The sequence below is a fragment of the Herpailurus yagouaroundi genome, unplaced genomic scaffold (genome assembly GCF_014898765.1).
Source record: "Herpailurus yagouaroundi ecotype Mexico unplaced genomic scaffold, PumYag 203, whole genome shotgun sequence".
In the NCBI taxonomy this organism is placed as follows: Eukaryota; Metazoa; Chordata; class Mammalia; order Carnivora; family Felidae; genus Herpailurus; species Herpailurus yagouaroundi.
The window spans coordinates 12,465,375-12,478,885 of NW_024412434.1; the positions used below are offsets into that span (position 1 = coordinate 12,465,375).

Below are 13,511 nucleotides of genomic sequence, written 5' to 3' on the forward strand. Positions count from 1 at the left end.
TCTCTCTCTCTCTCTCTCTCTCTCTCTCTCTCTCTCTCTCTCTCTTTTTTAGTAAGTTTATTTATTTATTTTGAGAGAGACAGAGACAGCACAAATTAGAGGGGAGCAGAGAGAAAGGGACAGAGAGAATCCCAAGCAGGCTCCATGCTGCCAGCACAGAGCCTGATGCAGGGCTAGAAAACACGAAACCATGAGATCATGACCTAAACTGAAACCAAGAGTTGGACGCTCAACTGACTGAGCCACCCAAGTGCCCCAGCTCAGGTCTTGATCTCTCGGTTGTGAGTTCAAACCCCCACCCCCTCGCCCCCGTTGGGCTCCATGCTGGACATGAAACCTACTTAAAAAAAAAAGATTAGTCTGAAATTACTTTGAATCTACAGAAAAGTTGCCGGAACAGAACTAAGATCTTTCATATCCCCTTCACTGAGATTCTTCAATTCTTAACATTTTACCATATTTGTTTTTCCTCTCTCTCCCTGCTTCCTCCTCCTCCTTGTCCCCTCCCTTTGTACACATTCACACATATAAAAACTCATACACTCATTATTGTTAGTCTTTTTGAAACCTTTTGAGAGTAACTCTAGAATTGGTGCCCACCACTGCTAGGTATTACAGTACGATTTTCCTAAAATGGATATTCTCCTATATAACTAGCACACAGCTCTCAAAATCAGGAAGCCGACATTAGCCCAGCACTACAACAGGCCCCTTCAAGTTGTGCCAGGTGTACTAACAATAACTTTTTCCTTTTTTGTTCAGGATCCTATCTACGTATGTGTTGTGTTTAGCTATCCTGGCCCTGCAGGCACATTCAGTGTAGAAGAGTTCCTTAGCCTCTCCCTGGCGTTTATGTCCTTGACACTTTTAAAAAGTATTGACTTCAGGGGCGCCTGGGTGGCGCAGTCGGTTAAGCGTCCGACTTCAGCCAGGTCACGATCTCGCGGTCCATGAGTTCAAGCCCCGCGTTGGGCTCTGGGCTGATGGCTCAGAGCCTGGAGCCTGTTTCCGATTCTGTGTCTCCCTCTCTCTCTGCCCCTCCCCCGTTCATGCTCTGTCTCTCTCTGTCCCAAAAATAAATAAATGTTAAAAAAAAAAATTTTGTAAAAAAAAAAAGTATTGACTTCAGATTTTGTAGGATGACCACCTCTATCTGATGTTTTCTTGTAACCAGACTCAGGTTATGCATTTTTGGCAGGAATGCCCCAGAAATGGAGATAGGCTCTTTCCAGGGCATCAACTTCAGTGGGCAAATGTCATTCAGTCTGTTTCCCCATTGGGGCTTTAACTTTGACCTTGTTGGGTTGGTGTTTGCCAGGGTTCTCTATCATAAATTTACCATTCTTCCCTTTGTAATAAATTATTATTTGGGGGGCACCTGGGTGGCTCAGCCAGTTAAGCGTCCTGCTCTTGATTTCGGCTCAGGTTATGATCTCAAAATTTGTGAGACTGAGCCCCGTGTTGGACTCTACTGGGACAGAACACAGCCTGCTTGGGATTCTCTCTCTCCCTCGCTCTCTGGCCCTCCCCCATGTGTATGTGCTCTCTCTAAATAAATAAATAAATAAATAAGCATTAGAAAAATTTTATTTTGTGAGTAGGTATTACAAAATGTCCTTTTCTTGCCCCCCCCCCCTTGCTTCACTGAGATATAATTGACACTTGACATTGTGTACGTTTAAGATGTATAATGTGATGATTTGGTATATGTATATATTATAAAGTGGTTACTGCAATAAAGCTAGTTAAAACATCCATCACCTCACATAATTACTTGTGTGTGTGTGTGAGGACATTTAATATTCACTCTCTTAGCAACTTTCAAATATACAATACAGTACTGTTGACTGTAATCACGACGCTGTGCATTAGATCCCAGAACTTCTTTCTCTTAAAATTGGGAGTTTGACTAACATCTCTCCATTTCCCCCACCCTTCAGCCTCTGCAGCCACCATTCCTTTGTCTGTTTCTGTGAGTTTGGCTCTTTTAGATTCCACATATAAGTGAGATCATACAGTATTTGTCTTCTTCTGTCTATCTTATTTTACGTAGTATAATGGCCTCAGTGTTCATCTATGCTGTCACACAAATGGCAGAGTTACCCTTTTTTATGGTGGAATAATATTCCATCGTATATAAACATTATATCTTCTTTATCCATTTATCCATTAATCGGCACTTAGGTTGTTTCTATCTCTTGGCTATTTTGAATAATGTTTCAGTGAACGTGGGGTGTAGATACTGAGATAATGACCTAATTTCCTTTGGATATACACCCAGAAGTGGGATTGCCAGTACATAAGGTAGTTCTGTTTTTAAGTTTTTGAAACAATTTCTTAAATTTTGATTAAGAAAAATTCTCTTAATCAAAATTCCGCTGACCAGCCTTACCTGTTCACTGACGACTCCCACCTTAATGAGTCGCCTCTGTGGGGGTTGCCAAATGCTGGTTCCCTAGTTTCATCATTCTTTTTTACATCCATTACATTAACGTACCCAAGTCTCCTGATCATTTTGGCTCTGCGATGCTGTTCCTGTTTCTCACGCTACCCTACATTCTTGGCTACTGGGCCTACTGGCCTTTTCCCCTGCATGGCTTCCAACCTTTCTCATGGGGAAGTTGACTCTTGTCATTGACCACGATGTTGATTCCTCCACTCTTGCGAGGGAAGGGAATGGAAGGAAAAGGAAGTTGGAAAAGATAGTGACTACATATGGTTTCAACAGGTGAAACTGTGGGGAGACTGTATCTTAGGCTACGGGTACTACCAAGGTACAGATGTATTTTGAGAACATTTAATAGGTGACCATGGTACATAGTGTATATGCAATGAGAGATGAGTTAATCGCTGCCTCAGAGTATATAACATATTTTTGTTCACTTGTTTACTGGTTGTCTTTCCCTTTAGAATGTAAGTTCCGTGAGAGCAAAGACTTTGCCTTGTCCACTCCTGTTAGCTTTGGTGCCCAAAACAGGGTCTAGCAAAAAATAGGTACTCAGTTATGCTTTGTTACATGTGTGAAGCTCAAACAAGTAGTTTGCACCCGTATTTTGAAGGTCAGAATAAGAAGACTGTATTTAATTCTCTTTGACAAGGGAAGACGGTCAAAGTCTTTTATAGCAGGATAGTGAAACAACCAAGGTTTTTGTAAAATACCTCTAGGGATAATGGGAATGATAGATTAAAAAGAGAGAAATTTGGAGCCTTGTAGTAATTTTAGGAAACATTTATTATCTATATTTTATGGGATGCTTACTTGAAAGTAAAATGATTTTGTTTTTATATCATGTTTTAACAGATTTCAGGGGCATCTGGGTGGCTCAGTAAGTTACGTATCTGACTTGGCTCTGATCATGATCTCACGGTTCGTGATTTCGAGCCCCCCCGCCTCCCCCCCTTCGGGCTCTGTGCTGACAGCTCGGAGCCTGGAGCCTGCTTGGGATTCTGTGTCTCCCTCTCTTTCTGCCCCTCCCCTGCTCATGCTCTTGTGTGTCTCTCTCATAAATAAACATTAAAAAAATTAAAAAGATTCTTATCATAGATAATAAGGTTCATCCATTTCTATAGTGTAGTATACTGAATTTTAACATAATATACTGAATTTATACATAAATACATAAATATACAGTATATACATAAATATACTGAATTTTAACATAATAATTACAACTTGGTGGTTTTCGCAAATTATTTTCAAAAATGGTTGTAAATGTCAGGTAGACAAAGCTTTAAATATTGGTGATCTTTTTAGTTAATTGCTATATCTTAGTCATAAAAAAAATTCAGAGGTGTGTGGCAGTTTCAGTCAGAAGAACATGCACCTCTTGATCTCAGGGTCATGAGTTTGAGCCCCATGTTGGGTGTAGAGATTACTTAAATAAAAAACTTTTTAAAAATAAAATAAATATTAAAAATTCAATACAAGAAGCATTTATTGAGAGGATTTATGGGTCAGGTACCTGTCAAGGACTCTGCAGTGTTTGAGATCTTACCCTACTTATAAGCTAACATGTTTGCTTGTTTCATGGCTGTCAGCAGAAGACACAAGACTCCTGGGTCAAAGACAAAGGACTTTATCATCATTGCAAAAGCACTATCCAGACTTTCATGCTTATTTCTGATGATTTGCCATGCCCCCGCAGTGCCATGAGGGTAACACTAAAGACCCATCATAGATACCTATATACACAGCGTGTTGCATTAAAGGAGGGGACCCCTGAGCTCACCACTCTTTATAGTAAACAGTATCAGCCTGCTTCTTGGCAGAGGAAAGGCATTACCTCATCCTTCAAGACTGCTCACTGCAAACTCAACTCTGAGGAATGGCCTGCGGAAAGAGTGGTCAAGATTTTGCATTCTTGGCATACGCAGAAAGAATGTACAGGGACACTCAGGGACCAAGGAGATGGCCTCTTCCAATAGTACTGTGTTAGTGCGAAAAAGATACAGACTCCTAAAATGAAATTCGGCCAAATCTAAAATACAATTTTCTGTGGAAAAACACTGGAAATATTAGTTGGAACTGAGGTATACAGCATTACCGGTGCTCCCTCCCCATCTGGATAACATACTGATGAGATTTGTCATCAGTCTGATATTGATAAGTGTGCGGAAGATGAGTTGAAAATTTAGTGGGAGTAGTTGAAAATCATTATTTTAAGTGCTTAAAAATTTATGAATTTAAATTTAGCCTTTCTTGGTTGAATATTACTAGACTACAATGGTTTTTTCCCAACGTGATGAAAAAATGATACTTCAGACCATAATAATGATAGTAACAATTGCCACCACAACACCAATAGCAGTGAACATTTCTTTTTTTAATGTTTATTTATTAATTTTTGAGAGAGAGACAGAGTGTGAGCAGGGGAGGGTCAGAGAGAGAGGGAGACACAGCATCTGAAGCAAGCTCCGAGCTAGCAACACAGAGCCACGTGCGAGGCTCGAACCCACGAACCGTGAGATCATGACCTCAGCCAAAGTCGGATACTTAACCCACTGAGTCACCCAGGAGCCCCAGCAGTTAACATTTCTTAAGGGCTTACTATGTGACATGCATCATTCAAAGTGCTTCTGGGTATTAACACACTAATCCTGACAATAACTGTATGAAATAGGCACTAATTTTTTTTTCATAAGAAGAAATTAAGGTCCAGAAAGGTTAGGTAATTTACATCGTATCACATAGCTGGAATACCAGGAAGTGTTCAGCCGCGATTAACAGAAACTCTCAACAATTGGTGTGTTTATTATATGATGCAGGAAGACCAGAGGTATGGCGGGCTTTAGAGCTAGTTGATTCGATGGCTAAACAAAGTCATCAGTGAAAATTACTTGTTTTTTTTTTAACAGCTCATCATTCATGTACGAGCTTTGCCCTCTGACTGGCCCCACTTGTGGTCACCAGATGGCCGTGGCACTTCTTGGCATCGCTTCCACGCAAGGCAGTGTTCGGTCACAGAGGAAAACTCTCCCCTCGTGCCCTGTCGGTGTCGGAGTGCAAAAAGCTTTCCCACAAGCCCCCAACATATCTTTCCTCGGGTCATTCTTGCCAGAAGCAAGTTCCACACCCTCCCCTAAAACATCTGCCCAGAAGAATGGGATCTCTGTGATGGAGACAAGACAAGAGTTACCCTCGACACTGGGAGTATGATCACCCTGCCCTGATTTCTGTGGGAGATACATGTGAGACTCTGCCAGCAAATAAGGAGGGAAAGGGTTGCAGGGGGGCGCTCCCAGCAGGGTCAGCTGGTCAGCAGACAACGGAAGATAGAAGCACTCTGTCTTCTTCGGGGCCTGCCCTGCAAAGTCTGGTGATTCTCCTCGGGCTTTCATGGCTTTCTTTGTTGAGCTGACATTTTAGAAGCTGGTAGTTGTGGTAAGTTTGATCACATTGACGGAGTGAATCCAGAAAATTGGCTTTCTTTTTACTGTTTACGATAGCCATCATTCAAGGTCAGTAGGAAGAGTTTACAAATACTTAAACTCCTTGCCTACTCAGATTTCTCAAGAAACGGAGTCTGAAAATCAAATACAGTATGGTGGTGTCATGATCCCAAAGAAGAATCCTCAAATTGTTTGGTTCCGGGAACTGTGATCGTTCCTGGGGACCTCAAAGAGCTTTAGTTGATGCCTATTCATGGTAACCGTATTAGAATTTTACAAGGAGAAGTAAAGAATATATGTAAATTAATTCATTGAAAATAATGGTAAACCAATTCTATGCTAATGTAAATAACACAGTTTAAAGAAAAATGAACTTGATTTTTGAAAACAAGAACTTTAATGAGTATAGTGTCATTGCTTTACATTTTTGCAAACCTTTTCAGTGCCCGGCTTCGTGGAGTAGCTGAATTCTCATATCTGCTTCTACATTCATGTCTTGTGCTCACATATCCTGTAGCTTCTGGAAGACTCCACCGAACGCTTGGGAGAGCGTGATGGTGGAAAAGGAAAATAAAATTTTAATGCTATCGGGGTGCCAGGGTGGCTCATTTGGTCGAGCATCTGGCTTGATTTCGGCTCAGGTCATGATCCCATCCTTGGTCATGGAATCCAGCCCCGTGTGGAATCCAGTCCTGCCAGAGCATGGAGCCTGCTCAAGATTCTCTCTCCCTCTCCCTCTCCCCTGCTTGTGCACTCTTTCTCTCTTAAAAAAAAAAAAAAATCTTAATACTCTTATGAAAATAATTTTGACCTTGTGGACTCCCTGGAAGGGTGTCCTGGAACTCCAGGGGCCCTCAGGCCACATTTCAAGAACCCCTATCTCAAAGTATTTTTGCTTGTATGCCTGTGTATAATTTACAATGGGTTTAAGCAGTAGCACAGGTAAAACTATAGACAGGATATTAAAAGGAGGCTCAAACTGATCATAACTCAGAGAATGGAATTAAGATGAGTACCAGTAGAGCAATATGCCCAGTGCAAGGAATCTGATAATCCAGCAGAGTCCTGGTGAAAACCCCAAAGCATAAGCAGCTAATTCAGAACTTTCCTCACCTCACAGGTCCCTTTGAATCTTTAAAATATAATATGATTGGGGGGACCTGTGTGGCTCAGTCGGTTAAGTATCCAAATCTTGATTTTGGCTCATGATCTCACGGTTCGTGGGTTCAAGCCCCCATCAGGCTCTATGCTGACAGTGCAGAACCTCTTTGAGATTCTTTCTCTCCCTGTCTCTTTGCCCTGCCCCAAGCACGCTCGCTCTCTCTCTTTCAAACTAGGTAGACTTTAAAAATACATATAACATGATTTACACAAAAATATCTGTAATAACACACATGTTAAAAGGAAATATCTATTCTATAAAGCACTTTTAATCTCTGTTTATTTTTTCCAGACTTAAAATTTCCGATGATTTGAAGATTGGCTTTTTCAGCACAGACCATGCTACTCAAACAGATTCCAATGAAATTTTGCCATTGAAAGAGTTGAGTTCATCTACAGAGAAGCTAGTACAGGTAAATCTGGATTCATTTAGAAACTTCTGAGATTATTTTAGGTGTTGTTTACCTTTATGTCTCTTTCCTTCACAGAATGGAAATGATTAAAAAATTTTATTTATTTATTTTTTTTTTAATATTTTTTTTTTCAACGTTTATTTATTTTTGGGACAGAGAGAGACAGAGCATGAACGCGGGAGGGGCAGAGAGAGAGGGAGACACAGAATCGGAAACAGGCTCCAGGCTCCGAGCCATCAGCCCAGAGCCTGACGCGGGGCTCGAACTCATGGACCGTGAGATCGTGACCTGGCTGAAGTCGGACGCTTAACCGACTGCGCCACCCAGGCGCCCCTGATTAAAAAATTTTAAATATTAGCATCTTTTACAAGCTGAATTGGATGAGAGCTGTATTTTTTTTAATAATTTGTATACACTGCTGCTTGTATTTACATCATGCGCATATATGTTTTGCAAAGTGTGTTGTTACTCTCCTTGAAATTCTTTTGACATCTGTGAACATTTTCTATTTATGATACCTTCCGAGATCAGACGAGATCGTGCGCGTTCAGGCTGGTATGGCCATAGACTATTTATGATACCTTTTAAAAATTGTAAAATACTTTTGGTGTGTAGAAAAATGTGGCACATACTACAATGAATAACTTGGGTTACCCATCATACAGCTTTGTCGAATCTTGACATTCCATCATATTTCCTCTGGATCTTTCTTGATTGTTAAGAAACAGCACATTTCATACACATCGGATATCAAGAGTTATTAAGGTCCCTAATCAATAAAACTGTCACACGGGATAGCATACAACTATAAATACTCTTGTGTCCTTCGTTTCTGTTTTTTCACTCAACAATATAACCTGAAAATCATTCCATATTGATACATAGTTTACTTGCCTATTTCAAAAGTACATCATATCATAAAATGTGCATCATTTATTTAACTATCCCTCTATTAATGGACGTTTCGGTCATCTTAAATCTTCTACTGCGATGAATAATTCTGTACATACTCATAGGCCAGCAAATTTGTGGCATAAATTTAAAAGTGGAATTTCTGAGTCAGAGGATGTATCCATTAGTCACTTTGAAGGATATTGCCAAATTGCCCTACACGGAGATTGTACCAATTTACACCCCAACTCATAACTTTTGAAAGTTATTTCCTTACATACTTGCTAATTTATTGTCTTTCCTAATGCCTTCAGAACAGTTTTATAACTTCATTTCCTTTGCAGTTTGGCGCATCCAAATGACTGACTGCTGGTCAGTAGAATTAGGTGGAAATATTATGTGGCAACTTTGGGGAACCTTCCTTAGTGAACAGTTCATGTGAACTCATTTTCTGCTACTTCACTCCTTCCTCCACCTCTTCTCCCTACCTCCCTTCCTTCCTCCTTCCCACTTTCTTTCCCTTCCTTTCCTTCTTTTCCTTATTTCTGTGCCTAGAACATGGGTGCTAATGTTCGTACCGTGATTTTGAGGCAGTGCATGCAGCGGAGTGATAGAATGGGAGGGACTTGTGTCATTTTCACCACTGATTGCCCACATCAATTTCCAGTGAAAGAGAAATAATTTCTCATTGACACTTCTGTTATTTGGAGTTCTAAGATATAGCTGAACCAAATTCTGATACGATATGCTTAAATCAGATTAAGAGTGTTTCCTCTATTTTTAATTAATAAGAGGCATTTGAAAAAATATCATGAATGACTGGATTTGAATGCTTTTCATGGATCTACTGAATCATTATGGCTTTTCTCCTTTACATGATGATGTGGTGAAAACTGATTTCTTTTTTTATTCCAGTAATCTTTTTTTTTAATTTGTTTATTGTTTAATTTACATCCAAGTTAGTTAGCATATGGTGCAACAATGATTTCAGGAGTAGATTCCTTAATGCTCCTTACCCATTTAGATCATTCCCCCTCCCGCAACCCCTCCAGCAACCCTCTGTTTCTTCTCTGTATTTAAGAGTCTCTTATGTTTTGTCCCACTCCCTGTTTTTATATTATTTTTGCTTCCTTCCCCTATGTTCATCTGCTTTGTATCTTCAATTCCTCATATGAGTGAAGTCATATGATATTTGTCTTTCTCTAATTTCGCTTAGCATAATACCCTCCAGTTCCCTCCACGTAATTGCAAATCGCAAGATTTCATTCTTTTTGATTGCCGAGTAATATTCCAGTGTGTGTGTGTGTGTGTGTGTGTGTGTGTGTGTGTGTGTGTGTGTACATCTTCTTTTTTTTTTATTTATTTATTTTTATTTATTTTTGGGACAGAGAGAGACAGAGCATGAATGGGGGAGGGGCAGAGAGAGAGGGAGACACAGAATCGGAAGCAGGCCCCAGGCTCCGAGCCATCAGCCCAGAGCCCGACGCGGGGCTCGAACTCACAGACCGCGAGATCATGACCTGGCTGAAGTCGGACGCTTAACCGACTGCGCCACCCAGGCGCCCCTTTATCCATTTACCTGTCAATGGACATTTGAGCTCTTTCCATACTTTGGCTATTGTCAATAGTGCTGCTATAAATATTGGGGTGCAGGTGCCCCTTCAAAACAGCACACCTGCATCCCTTGGATAAATACCTAGTAGTGCAATTGCTGGACCATAGAACAGTTCTATTTTTAGTTTTTTGAGGAACCTCCATACTGTTTTCCAGAGCAGCTGCACCAGCTTGCATTGCCACCAACAATGCAAAAGACAGCCTCTTTCTCCGCATCCTCGCCAATATCTGTTGTGGCCTGAGTTGTTCATGTTGGCCATTCTGACAGGTGTCAGGTGGTATCTCACCGTGGTTTTGATTTATATTTCACTGATGACGAGTGATGTTGAGGAAAACTGATTTTTGAATAGTAAACCCGGAATGAACCCAGCTGGACCATAATAATTCTTTCTGCTTTCTGCATCATTTGCTATCATTTTACCAATGATTGTTTTCATTTATGTTCCTAAGAGATTGTCCTGTAATTTTCTTTTCTTCTTACACTATTGTTCAATCTTGGCACCAGGGTCTTAGTACCTTTATAAAATGAGTTGTGAGATGTTCCTGACTCTTTTCTCTGGAATAATTAACATGAGGTTGGAATTACCTGTTTCTTTATTTGTTAGAAGTCACTTGTGGGGCGCCTGGGTGGCTCAGTCGGTTAAGCGTCCGACTTCGGCTCAGGTCATGATCTCGCGGTCCATGAGTTCGAGCCCCGCGTCGGGCTCTGTGCTGACCGCTCAGAGCCTGGAGCCTGTTTCGGATTCTGTGTCTCCCTCTCTCTGACCCTCCCCTGTTCATGCTCTGTCTCTCCCTGTCTCAAAAATAAATAAAACGTTAAAAAAAAATTAAAAAAAAAAAAGAAGTCACTTGTAAAACTGAATGTGCCTACTTTCATTGCTATTTTGATTTTGTTATGGATATATTAAGGTTTTCTTAAATCTTCTTGGGTGAGTTTTGACATTATGTTTTTCTACAAAAGTATTCAGAATGGCAAATTTTTAAATTACTGTCTTCTCTTATTATTCTTAAATCTTTATTGTATCTGTAGTTATATATTTTAAATTTTTTTCTTTTTTCAACGTTTATTTATTTTTGGGACAGAGAGAGACAGAGCATGAACGGGGGAGGGGCAGAGAGAGAGGGAGACACAGAATCGGAAGCAGGCTCCAGGCTCTGAGCCATCAGCCCAGAGCCCGACGCGGGGCTCGAACTCACGGACCGCGAGATCGTGACCTGGCTGAAGTCGGACGCTTAACCGACTGCGCCACCCAGGCGCCCCTGTAGTTATATATTTTAAAAAACTATAATTTTGTCCGCACACTTGTTTTTCCCTAGATGAATCTTGGCAGTTTTATCTATATCGTTAATTTTTTCAGAGACTCAACTTTTAGATTTATTAATCCTCTCCCTCATATCTTCATTTCTAGTACATAAATTTCTTATCTTTATTATTTAATTTTTGCTGCTGTTTTGGGTTTGCTCTGTTTTCCTTTGTCTCATTGCTCGAGTTGGATCTCAGTGTCAGTTAGGATGGCATATCACTCTATTTTTAGAAAATGAAGCTATCGCAGCTCCCCTGCTTACACTCTGTCCCTCTGTCTCCCCAAAATAAATAAAACATTAAAAAAAACTTTAAGAGGCACCTGGGTGGCTCAGTCGGTTAGGCATCTGACTTCAGCTTGGGTCATGATCTCATGGTCCTTCTGTGGGTTCAAGCCCCGCGTCGGGCTCTGTGCTCACAGCTCGGAGCCTGGAGCCTGCTTCAGATTCTGTGTCTCACTCTCTCTCTCTGCCCCTCCCCTGGTTGCACTCTGTCTCTCTGTCTCCCCAAAATAAATAAGACATTAAAAAAAAATTTTTTAAGAAAAAATAAAAAAAAAGAAAATGCAACTATCGTGCTTTAATCCCGTAAGTCAGTTAGAGTTAGATAATCCATAGTTGGGGCAGTAGCTCTCTGTTGTTATCTATATACCAGACTTGTTTTATTTTTTCAAATCTCCATTATTAGTGCATGGTTTTGCTTTCATATTCTGACCTCATCGTAGCAAGATGGCTGTTTCACTTCCAGTCTCCATTTGCTGTTCATGGAGGAAGGACAAGATGAGAGAAGTAGAGGGGGCGGCAGCCATGTGAGGAAAGCAGAAAACCCCATAGAAAACCCCAGCTTGTTGATCGTTGGCCTTAACTGTATCCCTTGACCCCTTTGACTGGACGGGGTTCTAGAGAAGCGAACATTTTTTTTAATGTTTATTTATTTTTGAGATGCGGGGGAGGGGCAGAGAGAGAGGGAGACAGAATCCGAAGCAGGTTCCAGGTTCTGAGCTGTCAGCACAGAGCCTGACGTGGGGCTCGAACCCACAGACTCCGGGATTGCGACCTGAGCTGAAGTCGGACGCTTAACCGACTGAGCCACCCAAGTGCCCCTAGAGAAGAGAGCATTTTAACTAGACATATTTCTGTTCCAAAAAGTCCTGGTCCTCTCAGTAAGGAAGAACCAGTGTAATGGATATTGGGTTGTCAGCTACCAAAGCCTATAGATCATTGTTTTTGAGGCCCCCTCTTTCCTTTGATAAGCATTTACAGTCTTATATTTCCCATAAAGTACTTTTTTACTTTCATTCCACAAATTTTGAAATATAGTATTTTTATTGGTATTCATAATACTAATTATTTTTATTAGTTATTGCTATTAATATTTATCGGTATTAGATTGAAATATTCTAACATTTTCCAAGTATGCTTTTTAGTTATTCTTATGTTGTTGATTTTTAACTTCAGTCCTTTGTTGTCAGTAAAAACTCTTTGTGAGACAAATTATTTGGTGTTTGTTTGCAACTTGTGTTCGTGTGAGGTCGGTCTTTGTCATTGTGCCCTGGATATGGGAAATTAAAGATAAGCTGCACTTGTTAATAGTTGAGAGCGTATATATATGTATGTGTATATGTGTATGTGTATATATATGTATATGAACATATATGTATGTGAATATATATGTATGTGTATACGTGTATGTATATATGTATATGAATCTATATGTATGTGAATCTATATCTATATCTATATCATCTATATCTATATCTATATTTTTACCATTCTCTTCAATACTAATATATCTATATCAACATTCTTTGATATAGTGTTTGCCTGATAAATCTTTCTCATTCTTACACTGACCTCATTTCTGTGTTGTGTCTTAGTATGTCTTTTACAAGTTATATATAGCAGGTTTTAAAAATCCAACCTGAGGGCTCTTGGGTGGCTCAGTCAGTTAAGCGTCTGACTTTGGCTCAGGTCGTGATCCCACAGCTCGTGAGCTTGAGCCCCGCATCAGGCTCTGTGCTGACAGCTCAGAGCCTGGAGCCCGCTTCAAGTTCTGTGTCTCCCTCTCTCTCTGCCCCTCCCCACTCATACTCTGTCTCTCTCTCAAAAATGAATGGACATTTAAAAAAATCTTTTTAAACATTCCTATATATATTAAACTAATAAGAGGTAAAACTAGTCTTTTATATTTGCTTAGATATTTACTATTTCCAATGCTCTTCACTCGTTCCTGAAAATCTA

The 13,511-nt window shown here is 40.3% G+C and overlaps 1 protein-coding gene across 2 annotated transcripts in view; it reads left to right on the plus strand.

Moving 5' to 3' along the window:
- Positions 1-13,511, plus strand: part of CUNH10orf67 (chromosome unknown C10orf67 homolog) — a 167,526-nt gene that overhangs the window by 9,779 nt on the left and 144,236 nt on the right. For both annotated transcript variants that reach the window (XM_040451222.1, XM_040451221.1), the window contains exon 2: positions 7,343-7,463. In XM_040451222.1, coding sequence (XP_040307156.1) covers positions 7,343-7,463 — 121 coding nt within the window. The remainder of the gene's footprint in view (positions 1-7,342; positions 7,464-13,511) is intronic.